At 46.5% G+C, this 20318-nt stretch overlaps 1 protein-coding gene across 1 annotated transcript in view; it reads left to right on the top strand.

The window, feature by feature from the left end:
* The first annotated feature begins 11427 nt into the window (after positions 1-11427).
* The window catches only part of NECTIN4 (nectin cell adhesion molecule 4), a 189890-nt gene continuing 180999 nt past the window's right edge, over positions 11428-20318 (top strand). Inside the window, exon 1 of the mRNA XM_075330589.1 lies at positions 11428-11631. Coding sequence (XP_075186704.1) covers positions 11568-11631 — 64 coding nt within the window. The 5' untranslated portion in view covers positions 11428-11567. The remainder of the gene's footprint in view (positions 11632-20318) is intronic.

The raw sequence follows: 20318 nt of genomic DNA, 5'->3' as shown, positions 1-20318 counted from the left end.
TTTGTTCCACAACCCAAAAATATTTACTGTATTTATACAAACTTATTACAGTAATACAAAATAATGTCCTGTATTCATATAAAATGATTACAGTCACTAATACAAAATACTGTACTGTATAGTAAAAAACATATAAACAAATTAAACTGCAATTTACCTTACAATAGAATTGTTAGTGCGGGAGGTACAATACAAGCAATGTGCTGCACTGGTTATCAATAAGAAAGTACAGTACTGTATCCACAAATGCAAATTGATAGACATGCTATATAGTATATACTGTACTGTGCAATGGTATATAGTATACAGTACATATGAACAGAAAGTTACCTCCAGAGCGGGTCAGAGCGCGGTGAAAGGACATAACCAGACGTGTGCACAGTGAGGATTTGCTCCTCTTGGAAATCATTGCTCTTAAACCAAGTTACAAATTTGTAAAAAGCTTTGCTTGTCTTGCAAAGCGCTCTCAAACCAAGTTACTCTTAAACCAAGGTTCCACTATATATATATATATATATATATATGTATATCTATATATATCTATATATATAATTGCCTTATTCTGTCTGTCTGTCTGTCTTGCTCCAAAATTGTGTCCTTACAGTGACATTGCGTCCTTACAGTGACAACCGTCGGATTGGCCGCTGGGCTCGGCCTGGCCCCGTCCCCCGCATGGATTGGCCGTTTGGCCTGGCCCCGCCCCCCACACGGATTGGCCGCTGGGCTCGGCCTGGCCCGCGCCCCCCGCATGGATTGGCCGTTTGGCCAGGCCACGCCCCACACGCGGTGCCACTAGGCCACGTCCCCTCACGCTGTGCCGCTAGGCCACGCCCCTCACGCGGTGCCGCTAGGCCACACCCCTCACGTGGTGCCGCTAGGCAACGCCTCCTCACACTATGCCGCTAGGCCACGCCCCTCACACTATGCCGCTAGGCCACGCCTCCGCACTATGCCGCTAGGCCACGCCCCTCACATGGTGCCGCTAGGCCACGCCCCTCACACGGTGCCGCTAGGCCACATCCCCTCATACTATGTTGCTAGGCCACGCCCCCTCACAATGTGCCGATAGGCCACGCTCCCTGACACTATGCCGCTAGGTCACGCGCCCTCACACTATGGTGCTAGGCCACGCCCCCTCACACTATGCCGCTAGGCCACGCCCCCTCACAATATGTCGCTAGGCCACGCCCCCTCACAATATGCAGCTAGGCTACGCTCCCTCACACTGGCGCTAGACCACGCCCCCTCACACTATGCAGCTAGGCCACGTCCCCTCACACTTTGCCGCTAGTCCACGCCCATCACACTGTGCCGTTAGGCCATGCCCCCTGGCACTATCCCACTAGGCCACGCCCCTCACATGACGGCACTAGGCCACGCCCCCCACGATCCCGCTAGACCACGCCCCCTCATGCTATGTGCTAGGCCACGCCCCCTAACACTATGGTGCTAGGCCATGCCCCTCACACTATGCCGCTAGGCTAGGCATAGAATGGGAGCTTGAAACACGATGGGGGGTGCGCAGCATGGGGGATGGAGCACGATGGGGGGTGCAGCATGGGGGGAGGAGCATGATGGGGGGTGCCCAGAATGGGGGGGATGAAACACGATGGGGGGTGCCCAGAATGGGGGGATGAAACACGATGGGGGGTGCGCAGCATGGGGGATGGAGCACGATGGGGGGTGCACACCTCCCCCCAAAACACACACACACCGCCACACACGCACTGCACAACACACCACACACACTGGCAACCACAAACACCCCCCTACACAGACACCCACACACACAGACAACGCCGCACACACACAACACACAAACACCGCGGCACATACAAATATACGCACATACCACGCAACACACACACATTGCACAAAACATACCTCCCCCTAAAACACACATACGCACCCCACACCCACACGCACATAAACTGCGCAACACACACAGCACCACACAAAGACAACACTGCAGACACACAGCGCTCCACAAACAACGCAACACACACAACGCAACACACAAACAACACTGCTTTACAGCGCCCTACACAAACACTTGACAACTACACACAACATCTATATATATATATATATATATATATATATATATATATATATATATATATATATACAAAACAAAAATCATACATTAACTACACAATAAATTCTAGAATACCCGATGCGTTAGAATCGGGCCACCTTCTAGTATATATAATATATATATATATATATATATATATATATATATAAAATGTCCCCCTCCTGATATATATGTCCCTTTCTTTGTATATATGTCCCCATTAAGGTTTATATGTCCCATCCTAAGCCCCTCTTGCTATATACATCCCCTCCTGGGCACATTTTGGTATATATGCCCTCCTCCCAGTACGTATGACCCCTTCCTGGGCCACTCCTGGTATTATGTCCAAATCCTTGGTATTTGTCCCTTTCCTGGTATATATGTCCTTCTGGTATATATGACCCCTTACTGGGCCACTCATGGTGTATATATCTTCCTCCTGGTATATATATGTCACATCCTGGAGGACTCCTGGTGTTATATATATATATATATATATATATATATTTCCATCCTAATCACACTCTGGTATATATCACATCCTGGGGGCCTCCTGGGGTGTGTGGGTGTGTATATACACAAATATACAGTACCGACCAAAAGTTTGGACACACCTTCTCATCTCTAGAACAACTGTTAAGACTTTGTGCAGCAGGCCTTCATGGTAAAATAGCTGCTAGGAAATCACTGCTAAGGACAGGCAACAAGCAGAAGAGACTTGTTTGGGCTAAAGCACACAAGGAATGGACATTAGACCAGTGGAAATCTGTGCTTTGGTCTGATGAGTCCAAATTTGAGATCTTTGGATCCAACCACCGTGTCTTTGTAGAAAAGGTGAATGGATGGACTCTACATGGCTGGTTCCCACTGTGAAGCATGGAGGAGGTGTGATGGTGTGGGGGTGCTTTGCTGGTGACACTGTTGGGGATTGATTCAAAATTGAAAGCATATGTCGCCCCAGGGATGCTGATTCTTTTCAGGGACGCCACAGAGATTGTTCACTATGGCAACAGGTAATGTCAGTTATATATATATATATATATATATATATATATATATATATATAATCTTGTGATGCCACTCACGGCTTGGGGTCAGGGATGTGGATGACCGCCGCTGCAGGTTTTATCGGCGTCTGGGGCTGATGGGGTCTGCAGCCAGATGATGTAGCCTCCCGTGAGTAAGGCAGGCCCCAGGGGCTCAGATGAGCAGGGTAGCGGGTCCCAGAATAACACAGGCTGAGTCCAAAAGTCTTTCAACTGGTTTTTACTCACTTTAAGATGTTGCAGTGAGCTGACTTGGATGATGCTGCGATAAACCAGGTAGAACCAGGGCTCCTTTAGGCCAGTCTGAGGGTAACCTATTAGCTCGCCTTCCTAGCACTCTATGTTCAGATAACCCCCTGACGTGAAGTACCATGGGGTCTATTCAGGGAGTCGCAACTGCCTTTTCTCCCCTGTGTTTGGCCCGGTTGCTGGCAGCGTGGACCAATAGAGATGGCTCCAGGCTCTGTCCCCTTATAGGTCCCTGCGTTGCTGCGGAGGCTTGGACTCTGTGAGGTTGGTGAGGTACTTTTAGTTCCCCTCACCGGCAGATTTAGCAGGTTGTTAAAACTGGAGTCTGCTCTAGGGACCTGTACCCCGTATGTGCCTAGTCACCAGGTACACCTCATCTGTTTCACCAAGCGACCGTTCTCCCGGTTACTACCCCCGTGTAGTGTCTGACTCGTGGCAGCGCGCGTATCTACCTCACGACCGCCGCTCACCACCAGACTGGCTCTCCCTCCTTTCCTGACAGCCTCTGCACTCTAGTGCCCAGGCCCTCCGCTCCATCCCTAGACAAGATTTGAAGGCTAGCCCTCTCTGGAGACTACCCAAGGGTCCCATCTACAGGTGTGGAAGACCTGGTTGCTATGTGTCTGTGCGTATACACCTCTTTCTGGCCCTTGGGATTACCTGGAAGTACTGTCCCAGCATGGGTGCAGTACTCAGTGGTGCCTGACCGGGTCAGGGGCGCCACACATACAGAACCAGCATGCCTACCACAGCATCTTGCAGCGGCATGCTATTCCATCCGGTTTGCGTTTAGTTGGACCATAATTTATTTTTCAACAGGACAATGACCCCCAAACACACCTCCAGGCTGTGTAAGGGCTATTTGACTAAGAAGGAGAGTGATGGGGTGCTACGCCAGATGACCTGGTCTCCACAGTTACCAGACCTGAACCCAATCGAGATGGTTTGGGGTGCGCTGGACTGCAGAATGAAGGCAAAAGGGCCAACAAGTGCTAAGCATCTCTGGGAACTCCTTCAAGACTGTTGGAAAACCATTTCCGGTGACTACCTCTTGAAGCGAGAATTCTCATCAAGAGAATGCCAAGAGTGTGCAAAGCAGTAATCAAAGCAAAAAGTGGCTACTTTGATGAACCTAGAATATAAGACATATTTTCAGTTGTTTAACACTTTTTTAAGTATTTCATTCCACATGTTTTAATTCATAGTTTTGATGCCTTCAATGTGAATCTACAATTTTCAGTCCTTAAAATAAAAGAAAACTCTTTGAATGAGTAGGTGTGTCCAAACGTTTGGTCTATACTGTGTGTGTGTATATATATATATATAATTATTAATTATTATTATTATTATTTATCCCTTTCCTGGGCACATGCGGGTTTACAGTCATATGAAAAAGTTTGGGCACCCCTATTAATGTTAACCTTTTTTCTTTATAACAATTTGGGTTTTTGCAACAGCTATTTCAGTTTCATATATCTAATAACTGATGGACTGAGTAATATTTCTGGATTGAAATGAAGTTTATTGTACTAACAGAAAATGTGTGAACACCGCTCAAAATCTACTCAGGCATTCATGCAGAGGAACAATTACAATGTTCTGGAATGGCCATCCCAGTCCCCAGACCTGAATATCATTGAAAATCTGTGGGATGATTTGAAGCGTGCTGTCCATGCTCGGCGACCATCAAACTTAACTGAACTGGAATCGTTTTGTAAACAGGAATGGTCAAATATACCTTCATCCAGGATCCAAGAACTTATTAAAAGTTACAGGAAGTGACTAGAGGCTGTTATTTTTGCAAAAGGAGGATCTACAAAATATTAATATCACTTTTATGTTGAGGTGCCCATACTTTTGCACCTGTCAAATTTTGTTTAAATGCGGATTGCACATTTTCTGTTAGTACAATAAACCTCATTTCAAACCAGAAATATTACTCAGTCCATCAGCTATTAGATATATGAAACTGAAATAGCAAAAATCCAAATTGTTATAAAGAAAAAAGGTTAACATTAATAGGGGTGCCCAAACTTTTTCATATGACTGTATATGTTTCCAGCCTGGTTTCTGACCCTTCCTAGTGAATATGTCCTCCTCCCGGTATATATGTCCCATCCTGGGGGCTTCCTGATATATATATATATATATATATATATATATATATATATATATATATATATATATATATATATATATATATATATATATATATATATATATATATATATATATATATATATATATATATATATACAGTGCCTTGTGAAAGTATTCAGCCCCCTTGAATTTATCAATTTTTTCCCACATTTCAGGCTTCAAACATAAAGATAAAAATGTTAATGTTCTGGTGAAGAATCAACAACAAGTGACACAATTGTGAAGTTGAACGAAATTTATTGCTTATTGCTAATCCTATCCTGTGTGATACTGTCTGCTGAGTTGCTGTATCTAATCCTATCCTGTGTGATACTCCAGCTGTCCTTGGTGACACTTTAGACATTTCTGGTCACCAACAAAATGGCTCCGCACTGTGTCCCTACATTTCATTCTCTCTTATCTGTTGGAAACACCCAGGTTGGGAGGAGGAGGTGACATCACTCACAGGAGAGCAGACTCCACCCACTTTACTACAGCTGTAATCCACGCTATTTCTGCAGTGGGATTTCTGTAGGATTTCAGCAGCTGCTCCCCCTCGTGCTTAACAGTGGAAAATATCAAACTTTTTATTTTTTTTATATTATGCTCAATTAAAAACAAATAATAATATTTAAACAAAACATTAAAACATTAATACTTTACATTTTTTCCGTTATTGAATTTTTTTTTTTTTACAACACCTTCCCTTTAATACATTGTAGCGCCACCTTTTGCTGCGATTACAGCACAAGTCTCTTGGGGTATGTGTCTATCAGTTTTGCACATGGAGAAACTGAAATACTCGCCCATTCTTCCTTTGTAAACAACTGGAGCTGAGTGAGGTTGGATGGAGAGCATTTGTGAACAGCAGTTTTCAGCTCTTTCCACAGATTCTCGATTGGATTCAGGTCTGGACTTTGACTTGGCCATTCTAACACCTGGATACGGTTATTTGTGAACCATTCCATTGTAGATTTTGCTTTATGTTTGGGATCATTGTCTTGTTGGAAGACAAATCTCCGTCCCAGTCTCAGGTCTTTTGCAGACTCCAACAGGTTTTCTTCAAAAATGGTCCTGTATTTGGCTCCATCCATCTTCCCACCAATTGTAACCATCTTCCCTGTCCCTGCTGAAGAAAAGCAGGCCCAAAGCATGATGCTGCCACCACCATGTTTTACAGTGGGGATGGTGTGTTCAGGGTGATGAGCTGTGTTGCTTTTGCACCAAACATCTTTTGCCCAAATAGTTTAATTTTGGTTTCATCTGACCAGAGCACCTTCTTCCACATGTTTGGTGTCTCCCAGGTGGCTTGTAGCAAACTTTAAACGACTTTTTTTATGGATATCTTTGAGAAATGGCTTTCTTTTTGCCACTCTTCCATAAAGGTCAGATTTGTACAGTGTACGACTGATTGTTGTCCTATGGACAGACTCTCCCACCTTAGCTGTAGATCTCTGCAGTTCATTCAGAGTGATCATGGGCCTCTTGGCTGCATCCCTGATCACTCTTGTCCTTGTTTGAGATGAACGTTTGGATGGACGGCCAGGTCTTGGTAGATTTGCAGTGGTATGATACTCCTTCCATGTCAATATGATCGCTTGCACAGTGCTCCTTGGGATGTTTAAAATTTTGGAAATCTTTTGTAACCAAATCCGGCTTTAAACTTCTCCACAACAGTATCATGGACCTGCCTGTTGTGTTCCTTGGTCTTCATGATGCTCTCTGTGCTTTAAACAGAACACTGAGACTATTACAGAGCAGGTGCATTTATATGGAGACTAGATTACACACAGGTGGCTTATATTTATCATCATCAGTCATTTATGACAACATTGGATCATTCAGAGATCCTCAATGAACTTCTGGAGTGAGTTTGCTGCACTGAAAGTAAAGGGGATGAATAACATTGCACGCCCCAATTTTCAGTTATTTACTTATTAAAAAAGTTTAAAATAAGCAATACATTTCGTTCAACTTCAAGATTGTGTCCCACTTGTTGTTGATTCTTCACCATAACATTAAAATTTTTATCCTTATGTTTGAAGCCTGAAATGTGGGAAAAGGTTGAAAAATTCAAGGGGGCTGAATACTTTTGCAAGGGACTGTATATCCCCCTCCTGGGCACATGTGGGTATATACTGTATGTTCCCAGGCTGGTTTCTGACCCTTCCTGGTGAATATGTCCTCCTCCCGGTATATATGTCCCATCCTGGGGGCCTCCTGGCATATTTGTCTGCTGCAAAAAAAATCCCCAAAAACCCTCAAAACATTTTGTTCACCCTCCCCGACTCCCACGTCGCACAGCGTCTTCTCTAAGCAGTGAGCCGTGATGCATTTCAGCACCCTCCTGTGCATCTAGCTCAGGGGTGGGGAACCTTTTTTCTGCCAGGGGTCATTTGGTAATTTCTACCAACCTTTGGGGGCCGCAAAAAATTATCAGCTTGAAAATTACCCTAATATATTTGGTCAATTAATTAATTAACCCCTACTGTGGTAGCTGGAGCGCTTCTTTTTGGTGCAGCTGTGATGTTCGGTGATATTGATCATGTGGCTTCTCACAACTACTTTTCCAGGTTTGTCTCGCTCTGGAGCGCAGTCAACAGATTGGTAAATCATATACATCATGTAGGAGACGCTGAAGGCACATACATCACAGGAGGGGCTGGGCATATATATATATGTATATATATATATATATATATATATATATATATATATATATATATATATATATACATACATATATATATATATACATACATATACATTTGTGTATGTATATATATATATATATATATGTATATATATATATATATATATATATATATATATATATATATATATATATATATATATATATATATATATATATACATACACAAATCACAGGAAGGGCTGGGGCGTATATGCACATACCAGGAGGGGCTGGGGACATATACACACACATCACAGCAGGAGGGTTTGGGAACATGTATATACCTCACAGGAGGGGCTGAGACATGTATATACCTCACAGGAGGGGCTGGGGGCATATACACATCACAGGAGGGGCTAGGGCTCGGACAGTAATGCTGAGCATGGACAGCACTGGCGGTGGCACGGACAACACTACTGGGGCACAAACAGGACTGGAGGACATGAACGGGACTGAGGGAGCACAGACAAAACTGGGGGGTGTGGCACACAGAACCACGGGAGGCAGGAGGCTCACAGCACCACAGGAGGCAGAAGGCTCACAGCACCACGGGAGGCAGAAGGCTCACAGCACCACGGAAGGCAGGAGGCTCATAGCACCACAGGAGGCAGGAGGATCACAGCACCACAGAAGGCAGGAGGCTCACAGCAGAGAGGCACGAGGCTCACAGCAGAGAGGCAGGAGGCTCACAGTATGTTCCCAGGCTGGTTTCTGACCCTTCCTGGTGGCAGGAGGCTCACAGCACCAGGAGGCAGGAGGCTGACAGCAGAGAGGCAGGAGGCTGACAGCAGAGAGGCAGAAGGCTCACAGCAGAGAGGCAGGAGGCTCACAGCAGGGAGGCAGGAGGCTCACAGCAGGGAGGCAGGAGGCTCACAGCAGGGAGGCAGGAGGCTCACAGCAGAGAGGCAGGAGGCTCACAGCAGAGAGGCAGGAGGCTCACAGCAGAGAGGCAGGAGGCTCACAGCAGAGAGGCAAGAGGCTCACAGCAGAGAGGCAAGAGGCTCACAGCAGGGAGTCAGGAGACTCACAGCAGGGAGTCAGGAGGCTCACAGCAGAAAGGCAGTAGGCTCACAGCAGAGTGGCAGGAGGCTCATAGCAGAGAGGCAGGAGGCTCACAGCAGGGAGATAGGAGGCTCACAGCAGAGAGGCAGGAGGCTCACAGCAGAGAGGCAGGATGGTGTTGGGCCTGCTGTTGGCGGGTGGCCCCGGGCAGTGATCAGCGAGCAGGCGGCCGGGCCACCCCATCACATCACCTCACCCCCCCTCCCTCCCCGTGATCATCACCAGCTTACAGCGCTTACCTGTGTCGCTGGCTGCCGGCCGCATCCTCCTCTAAAAATATCAGCCAGCAGTCACACAAAATTGCCACATCCATTAGATGTGACAGTCCTGGCACTTTATTTGGCTCTTCCCACATTGCCCTGGTGTGGTGGCAATCAGGGTACTAAGGAGTTAGCAACAGCTCACAGGAGCAATTAAGTCCTAAGTTAGTAATGGCAGACGGCTACCCGAAACACCCCCATCACTAATCTGTAAGGGAAAAGAAATAAACACAAACACTGAAATAATGCTTTATTTGGAATAAAAGACATAAAAGCCCCCTCTTTCACCCCTTTATTAACCCCAACACAACCCTTCAGGTCTGATGCAATCCACACAAGGTCGCACGATGCTCCAGCACTGCTACATATCTGAAGCTCACAGCGAGTGCCATAGAACAGGACTGCCTGCTGTGAAGTTCAGGCTGCAACTCAAGTGAGCCGTGCGCTCAGCGGTGATGTCCCTGTGACAGCAAATCACCTGAGTGACGTTTCGTTGATCGCATGGCTCACTTCAGTCACTCGGGTGATTTGCTGTCACAGATGGAGGACTTCAGCTGTGGCCGCGGGTAACCTGAGTGACATCACCGTTTATCGCACGGCTCACTTCAGTTGCTGTATGGAGCTCACAGTGGGCAGTCTTGTTCTATGCGCTCACTGTGAGCTTCAGATATGTACCAGTGGCACCTTATGTGGATTATGTCGGACCTGGAGGGGGGGTTAGGGTTAATAAAGTGGTGAAAGAGGGGGCTTTTTCTCCTTTACTTCAAATAAAGGATTTTTTGGCTGTTTGTGTTTATTTTTTTCATTTACAGATTAGTGATGGGGGGGTGTCACAGATGCCTATGTCATCACTAATCTGGGATTTAGTAGCTACTGTGGGCTGTTATTAACCCCTTAATACCCCGTTTTCCACCTCACCCGGGCAGCAGGAAGAGCCAGGTCCATCGCCAGAATTGGCACATCTTATGGATGTGCCACTTTTGGGGCGGTTGTCGGCTACTATTTTTAGGCTGGAAAGGGCAAAATAACGATGGGCCTTCCCAAACTAATAATATCAGCCCCCAGTTTTCTGCTGTACCTTGGCTGGTTTTAGAAAAATGGGGGGGACCCCGGTCATTTTTTTTTTTAAATAAATCAAATAAAAAAAAAGTGGGATCCCCTCTATTTTTCATAACCAGCCAATGTACCGTACAGCAGACAGCTGAGGGTTGCTGCTGTTCCTGTGCTGAATATGAAAAATGGGGGGAACCCATGTCATTTTTTAAACAAAAAAATACAAAAAAAAAAAACAGCTGGCCAAGCTAGCTATTGCTCTATCGAGCTATTTTGTTATTTCTTTCTATCTAGTCTATCTGTTCTTTCTTATTATCTATCTATTATGTATTTATTATCTATCTATTTTTCTATCGATTCTAGCTAGCTATAACTTATCCTATTCATCATTGTTTTTGCTTTAAAAAATGCATTAACGTGGTAAAATTGCGGCGAAAAGTCATGCATTTTTTGGGCCACAGGAAAACGATGCAGTCAAGATGCACTCAGAAAACAGATGCAGTGTGTGAACATAGCCTTAAAGATGTCATAATCTGAGACCTGCTTTCACCCACCTTGGCCAAGGTCAGTTTGTGAGGCTACATTACGGTTATCAGATTTAGGTTTAGTTTTTTAGGTTGGGGTTAGAGGTGTCGGTGTCCTCACCCTGGTTCAGCACTCCTCCTCCTCTTCTACCACACTGGTCAGTGGGTTAGCGTCAGCATTAGGCTCAGTTTAGGTTTTTGGGTTAGGATTAGATGTGTCCGTGTCCTCGCCCTGGTTCCACCCTCCTCCTCCTCCTCTTCTTCCACACCTCTAAATGGCTTAGCATTTTTGGAACTAGTTTGACGACTTTTTAATCCGGAACTGAACAGTGAGAGAGAAGAGTGGAGACCTGCGAAGAGTCTCTGCCCGGCTCCCGGGGTGAACTGTGTGGCCTGAATTTTAGGGTACTGGCTGTTCTTGGGGTACACACTGGACTACAGAAAGTTGCTGGGGCAGATACAATGCTGGGAAGACTCGGGGATCTCTGGAGGGCAGTGCTGTTGCTGCTGCTCACCTGCTGTACAGGTAAGGAGGCAACACTGCTGTACATGGACTGTGAACCCAGCCGAGAACCCCATATAGGACCACAACATAGAATACACATCCAGAGACCGCTAGTTTTATATATATATATATATATATATATATATATATATATACACATACACATGTCCTGCACCTGTATATATTCTATGACCACATAAATATACATCCAGCAAAGACCCCAGTATACTCTAGGACCTGTATATGTACATATATATATATATATTATATATATATATATATATATATATATATATATATATACATATACATACATACATATACATACACATACAGTCAGCATAGACCCTGTATAAGAACAGTACACACATACACATTCAGCATAGACCACCTATATGTCAATAAGTTATATATGTAAACAAATGGTGCAGACACATATGTATGGCCGATGCAAGTATATTATAAATAACTATATTATAATAAATATACTAAATTACATACACATATATATATATATATGTATATATATATATATATATATATATATATATATATATATATATATATATATATATATATATATATTATACACACTCAGAGTGGGCCCATATATTCCTATACCCCCAACATAGACCCCTGTGTTTCCCTGGTACACTATATATGTATGTGTGTACTTGGATATATTTGTATACATGTATGGCCGGATGCTCGTCCTTCTGATGACTGGATATATATTATTACCCTTCTGATGATTTTGTCACTGTTATGATGAGGATGAGGACGATACATGGCGTGCTGTCAGGGTGAATCATGCTGTGATGTTATTCTTGCTGTATGATGACTCCTCGCAGTCACGCACGGTATGGAGGGTGTTTTATGGGATTGGGGTTATTTCTTGTACACTCAGCCCTCACCGCCCCCTGTAATTAAAGCTTTAGGAGCCGTGAGACAAGCATAGAGGCCGGTGAGGGCCACACAGGTACCACAATGATGTAACTATAGGTGGTGCCCTGGAGTCTACAGGCCCCCTGTGTCACATAAGGAGATACTATGGTGGGCAGGACCTTGCTTCACTACAGAGCCTGGAGGAGAATGATATGATAATATAACCTATTCACCCATCATCACTAGTCTGTAATGTCATTAGTGGAGCTCTTGGGGACCCATATGCTGGGTCCACTAGGGTCACTATGGCGGGTCTACTGGGGTCACTAAAAATGGTCGACTATGAAGGAGCTGCTATAAAGAGTTTACTAGGATCATAATGATGGGTCCACTAGGGTCACCATGACGGGTCCACTAGGGTCACCATGACGGGTCCACTATGGCCACCATGATCGGTCTACTACAGTAGGTCTACTGTAGTCACTATGAATGGTCTTCTATGACCGAACTGCTACTAAGAGTTTACTAAGGCATAATGACGGCTCTACTAGGATCACCATGACTGGTCTATTAGGGTCACAATGACAGCTCTAGCAGGGTCCCAATGACATGTCTACTATTGTCACCATGACGGATTGACTAAAGTCACCGTAACGTTTCTACTAGGGTCACCATGACAGGTCTACTAGGATCACTATGAATGATCTAAAATGAGGCATCTACTATCGTCACCATGACAAATCCATGAATGGTCTACTGTGCACACTTTGACAAGTCTATGATGGTCACTATGAATTATCTACTAAGACTACCATGTCTACTATGATGGGTCTATTATGGTCATTATGACAAGTCTACTATAATCAATATGCATGGTTTAATAAGATAAGCCTACTATGGTCATTATGATATATCGACTATAATGGGACTACTATGGTCGTTATAATGGGTTTTTCTATGGTAGATATATTGTGTTCACTACGACAAGTCTACTATGATTGGCCTCTTGTGGTAACTATGATTGGTCTACAATGACGGGTTTACTTTGGCGAGTTCTCATACAAAGGGTTTCTATTAGTGTTAAGTGAATACTATCATGCTCGGTACTAAGCACCCGAGTATAATGGAAGTCAATCGGGGGCTCAAGCATTTTTCCAAGAAATCTTCTGTAAAAATGCTCGAGTCCCCTATTGACTTCCATTATAATTGGGTGCTCGAGTCGCATCCATCCGACTCTTAACGAGTACAGAGCATGTTAGTTCTCGCTCATCACTACTCGCTATGATAGAACTATATAAAGGGTTACAAACATAGGTTTGAACCGTGTTTTTCATCTGCTTATATGTTATATGACCATCTGCACAGGCACAATATTAGAACAGAGCTCCCTACTGAAGAGGTAAGAGCCACAACAGAGTCTGCTGCACAGACCGGCCTGGTGACTGTCTCCTCTCAGGGTGTGTGAAGCTTTGAGGCATTGTGTATTAATCACACCAATACAGCCACATTCCCCAAGAGCAGGAGACTCACCTGTCTGGGACGATACAGGTGGAGCCCTCAGGTGGGCCAGTTCAGACACATAGCTGGGAGTAAGGGGCAGGCTCTGCCTCAGAACAGGTGTGATGACATAGCCAGTGATCAGTTGAGCGTGGAGTCCTCATGCCCCTGGCTTTAGTTTTGGTCATTGCATAATACAAACATAGACGAATTACACATTCCTGGAGACCTAAGAGAAGAATCCACTATCCTGACCCCAAAACACTGGTGATCATAGACCGAAAAGGAGCATTCACCATTCTATCCTCAATATACTGGTGACTAGAGGATTGAGAGGAACATGCGCATCATGTCCCCAATACACTGGTACAGGATTAAGAGAAGCTCCTGCCATCATGATTCCAATATACTGGTGATCAAAAGTCTAAGAGGAGAATCCATAATCCTGACCCCAATACACTAGTTACCAGAGGCCTTAAGGGGGCTTTACACGGTAGCAATATCGCTAGCAATTTCTAGCGATAGCGACCGTGTAAGTACCCGCCCCCATCGCGCATGCGATTGTTTGTGATCGCTGCCGTAGCGAACATTATTGCTACTCAGCGTCACACATAATTACCTGGTCGGCGGGGTCGCTGTGACTGCCGAACAATCCCTCCTTCAAGGGGGAGGGACGTTCGGCATCACAGCGACGTCACTGCAACATCACTAAGCGGCCGGCCAATCAAAGCAGAGGGGCGGAGATGAGCAGGATGTAACATCCCGCCCACCTCCTTCCTTCCTCATTGGGGCCGGCGGCAGGTAAGGAGACGTTCCTCGCTCATGCAGTGTCACACATAGCGATGTGTGCTGCCGCATGAGCGATGAAGCACAACGCTAAACAACCCTTACCGATTTTTTACTTTGGGACGACCTCTCCATGGTGAACGATTTTCACCATTTTTGAGGTCGCCTAAGGTCGCTGGTCAGTGTCACACGCTGCGATATCGTTAATGACGCCGGATGTGCGTCACTAACAACTTGACCCCGGCGACCAAACATTAACGATATCGTAGCGTGTAAAGCCCCCTTGAGAGGAGCATGCACAATCATGACCACAATACACTGGAGACCACAGGCAATAAAGGATCATCCACACTTGTGACCACAATGCACTGATGACCAGAGGCCTGAGAGGAGTGTCTCTCACCCAGACCCCAATACACTGGTGACCTAAGGCTTAAGAACAGCAGTCATCCATCCTCACCCCGATTCACTGGTGGCCAAAGGCCTGAGAATAGTGCCCATCATCCTAATGACAAAACACTGGAGCCAAGACACATGAGAAGAATGACCGACATCCTGACCAGAATACACTGATAAACAGATCCCAAAGAGGATGAATATCATCCATAACACAATAAAAAGCTACCTGAGTGGAGCATATTCCTTCCTGACCCCAATAGATTGGTGACCAGAGGGCAACAGGGCGAACAATATCCTTTCTGCAATACACTAGTGACCAGAGGTGGTGCATTTACCATCCTGACAAGAATACAATTGGGACCAGAGGCCTAAGAAAAGCAATCACCAACCTCACCATGATAAACCATGGTCCTGATCCACAATACACCAGTGACGAGAGACCTAAACAGGGTGTCCACCTTCTAGGCCATAATAAACTGGTGACAAGAGGCCTAATAGGAACAGTCACCTTCCTGACGACAATATATTGGTGAACTGAGTCACAGTTACTTAACACTACCCAGTTTCAATAAATTAGTTATTGCTGCAGACATGTTATACGGGTGGGATATGGTTGTAGATCTGCTACATGATGGACAGAAGAGGGTATTAACTCTGTGATATAATAATCCAGGAAATGGTAGCAGACCTGTGATATGGTTGTGACGCCCTGGCCTATCAAGTCGTCACAGGGTGTTGCACAATTTTCCTTTCCGTGCAGCATCCATCTCTCCCTTGGTTCCAGGTGCCACCCAGTGATGTACTAGGACCAGCATGTAGATCTCAGTCACACACACACCAGTGGGGAGGTCCAGTAGAGAAGGGGCCGTTCCACCTTGGAGTCAAGCAGACTGGGTGGGAGGTGACTGGGCAGTCGTCGGCAGGGGAGCAAAGAGAGCAAAGGGCTCTCAAGTAGCTCTCAGGGAGGAGAGCAGGCTCGGGAGTTGGAGCACCCAGACAGCATGAGAGAGTAGCCTCAGAGAGTGAGGGGCTGTGGAAGTGGAGGCTCCCGGAGGGTCGGACTAGACCAAAGCACACTAGTACCTTCACTGGGAACGGTCACCTAGACGTGCTTCCCTTCAGCGGCAGCGGTACTGCAGGACATTTGGTTGAATCACAGCCTGTGTGTTCATTGACCTCACAAATCAGCACAGCCTCATCCAGCACCACGACAACCACTGTAAGTTTCTCTGCTCCCTGTCTCCCAGGCCTCCAGCCCACGGCTCTCCTTCACCACCATCACCGGGCTCCCGGGGCACAAACCCCCTATCCACGGAGGGGTTAAACACCTTGCTGCCATACCACCGCCACCGGGCTCCCCTACCAACAGCAGCGGTGGTACTCCATGTTACCACGCACCGTGGGTGGTGTCACAAACTTCTAATCCTCCTGTACATAGTCCCCCTTTCATTGAGTGGCCGCACGACCCCTGGGTCCGGAGACCCCTCGAGCCACCACGGATCCGAATGCAAGCAGCCCGGCTGCTGGCATGGGGGCGGCACACCTCAATTTTTGGCGTCACGAACAGGATACGAGCAGGACCCACTTACCTGGGAGACTTACCTTGAAAATCGAAAACCGTGAGTCAAGAGTCCTTTTCCCGCCAATTCCGCCATTGTTCGCCATCTTTTCGCGCCAAAACACTGTCTTCCCCGAGAAAGCGCGCGAAGCCTAAGCCCCACCCTTCGTCTCGCGTGTGAGGCTGGAACCGGAAGTTCCCAGAGGGCCACAGCACGCGAAAGGGTGCTGCGAAAAGACCGAGGGGGAGGGCCAGAATGTGTTACTAGCGGAAGTGGAGCAGGGACGCCAGGACTCTGCAACAACGTTCCTGGAAGACGCAGTGGCAAGATGGAGGAACGAGACTGGTCACCAGAACATGCTGTCCCTGGGACCGCGACATGGATAGAGGAGGAAACGGAGCAGCTGTGCAGGAGAATGCAGACGCAGTTCCTGTTTATACTGAACCACTGGAGGGAAGAGATGAGGAGCTTGGCGGTGCGAGCCCGTGAGATTGAAATCCCACGTGAAGAGAGGGTAAGCGGTTACCCAGTCCCTATTGATTGCCCAAATCCGGCCACAACGGCTAAGGGATCCGGACCATCCCTGCTCGCGAGGTGCGCTCCACCATCAACTACCCCGTCCTCAGTGAACGCCGAATGCCCACACCAACCCCGGCAGCGGAACCATCAGTGCATGTACAAGAAGCTCCAGCTGCAGAGATCCAGACCACGACCCTCATTCCAGTCACGGCAGCGGTCATCCAAACACCGGCCAGGCCAGACCAGACCCGGCCGCATCACCGGGCCAATCCTCAGAGGCGGAGCACCAGGGCTATGCAACCCCGGCTGCGGAGCAGTCGGTACTTTTACCCGCAAGTTCATAAAAAGTTTTCAAAGTTGTTTATGGACTGTCACCTTTGTTGAACGTTCTCCAGTGTTCAAATGGAGGAGGCTGTCAGGGACCAGCTGAAGGGTTCCTGATGGAAGGTGACAGACAAGTTCTTTTACAAGTAGACTGCGCCCTCCTTGTTGAACCGTTTTCCACCCGTTGTTACAGGAGAAAGACTGCCAGGACCTTGGACAGTGCTGTGCTGGTAGACGGCACCAGGAGGGCCCGATAGGGTTGATTCATTGACCTCACAAATCAGCACAGCCTCATCCAGCACCATGACAACCACTGTACGTTTCTCTGCTCCCTGTCTCCCAGGCCAACAGCCCACAGCTCCCCTTCACCACCATCACCGGGCTCCCGGGGCAGAAACCCCCTACCCACGGAGGGGTTAAACACCTTGCTGCCTTACCACCGCCACCGGGCGTCCCCAAAAGCAGTGGTGGTACCCTATCTTACCACGCACCGTGGGTGGCATCACAAACTTCTAATCCCCCTGTACATAGTCCACCTTTCATTGAGTGGCCGCACGACCCCCGAGTCCGGAGACCCCTCGAACCAATGCGGATCCGGATCTGAGCAGCCCGGCTGCTGGCACGGGGGCGGCACATGATGGTCCAAAAAATGGTAGTAGACCTGTGATATGATGGACTGGAGATGGTAGTAGACCTGTGATATGATGGACTGGAGATGGTGGTAGACCTGTGATATGATGGACTGTAGATGGTAGTAGACCTGTGATATGATGGACTGTAGATGGTAGTACACCTGTGATATGATGGACTGGATATGGTAGTAAACCTGTGATATGATGGACAGGAGATGGTAGTAGACCTGTGATATGATGGACTGGAGATGGTAGTAGACCTGTGATATCATGGACTGGAGATGGTAGTAGACCTGTGATATGATGAACGGGAGATGGTAGTAGACCTGTGATACGATGGACTGGAGATGGTAGTAGACCTGTGATATGATGGACTGGAGATGGTAGTAGACCTGTGATATGATGGACAGGAGATGGTAGTAGACCTGTGATATGATGGACTGGAGATGGTAGTAGACCTGTGATATCATGGACTGGAGATGCTAGTAGACCTGTGATATGATGGACTGGAGATGGTAGTAGACCTGTGATATGATGGACTGGAGATGCTAGTAGACCTGTGATATGATGGACTGGAGATGCTAGTACACCTGTTATATGATGGACTGGAGATGGTAGTAGACCTGTGATATGATGGACTGGAGATTGTAGTAGACCTGTTATATGATGGACTGGAGAATGTAGTAGACCTGTTATATGATGGACTGGAGATTGTAGTAGACCTGTTATATGATGGACTGGAGATTGTAGTAGACCTGTGATATGATGGACTGGAGATGGTAGTAGACCTGTGATATCATGGACTGGAGATGGTAGTAGACAGGAGATGGTAGTAGACCTGTGATATCATGGAATGGAGATGGTAGTAGACCTGTGATATGATCAACGGGAGATGGTAGTAGACCTGTGATATCATGGAATGGAGATGGTAGTAGACCTGTGATATGATGGACTGGAGATGGTAGTAGACCTGTGATATGATGGACTGGAGATGGTAGTAGACCTGTGATATGATGGACTGGAGATGGTAGTAGACCTGTGATATGATGGACTGTAGATGGTAGTACACCTGTGATATGATGGACTGGATATGGTAGTAAACCTGTGATATGATGGACAGGAGATGGTAGTAGACCTGTGATATGATGGACTGGAGATGGTAGTAGACCTGTGATATCATGGACTGGAGATGGTAGTAGACCTGTGATATTATGGACTGGAGATGGTAGTAGACCTGTGATATGATGAACGGGAGATGGTAGTAGACCTGTGATATGATGAACGGGAGATGGTAGTAGACCTGTGATATCATGGACTGGAGATGGTAGTAGACCTGTGATACGATGGACTGGAGATGGTAGTAGACCTGTGATATGATGGACTGGAGATGGTAGTAGACCTGTGATATGATGGACTGTAGATGGTAGTAGACCTGTGATATCATGGACTGGAGATGGTAGTAGACCTGTGATATGATGGACTGGAGATGCTAGTAGACCTGTGATATGATGGACTGGAGAATGTAGTAGACCTGTGATATGATGGACTGGAGATGCTAGTAGACCTGTGATATCATGGACTGGAGATGGTAGTAGACAGGAGATGGTAGTAGACCTGTGATATCATGGAATGGAGATGGTAGTAGACCTGTGATATGATGAACGGGAGATGGTAGTAGACCTGTGATATCATGGAATGGAGATGGTAGTAGACCTGTGATATGATGGACTGGAGATGGTAGTAGACCTGTGATATGATGGACTGGAGATGGTAGTAGACCTGTGATATGATGGACTGTAGATGGTAGTACACCTGTGATATGATGGACTGGATATGGTAGTAAACCTGTGATATGATGGACAGGAGATGGTAGTAGACCTGTGATATGATGGACTGGAGATGGTAGTAGACCTGTGATATCATGGACTGGAGATGGTAGTAGACCTGTGATATCATGGACTGGAGATGGTAGTAGACCTGTGATATGATGAACGGCAGATGGTAGTAGACCTGTGATATGATGAACGGGAGATGGTAGTAGACCTGTGATATCATGGACTGGAGATGGTAGTAGACCTGTGATACGATGGACTGGAGATGGTAGTAG

Source organism: Anomaloglossus baeobatrachus, chromosome 12, assembly GCF_048569485.1.
Source record: "Anomaloglossus baeobatrachus isolate aAnoBae1 chromosome 12, aAnoBae1.hap1, whole genome shotgun sequence".
Lineage (NCBI taxonomy): Eukaryota > Metazoa > Chordata > Amphibia > Anura > Aromobatidae > Anomaloglossus > Anomaloglossus baeobatrachus.
This window is presented reverse-complemented; position numbering and strand designations above follow the sequence as displayed.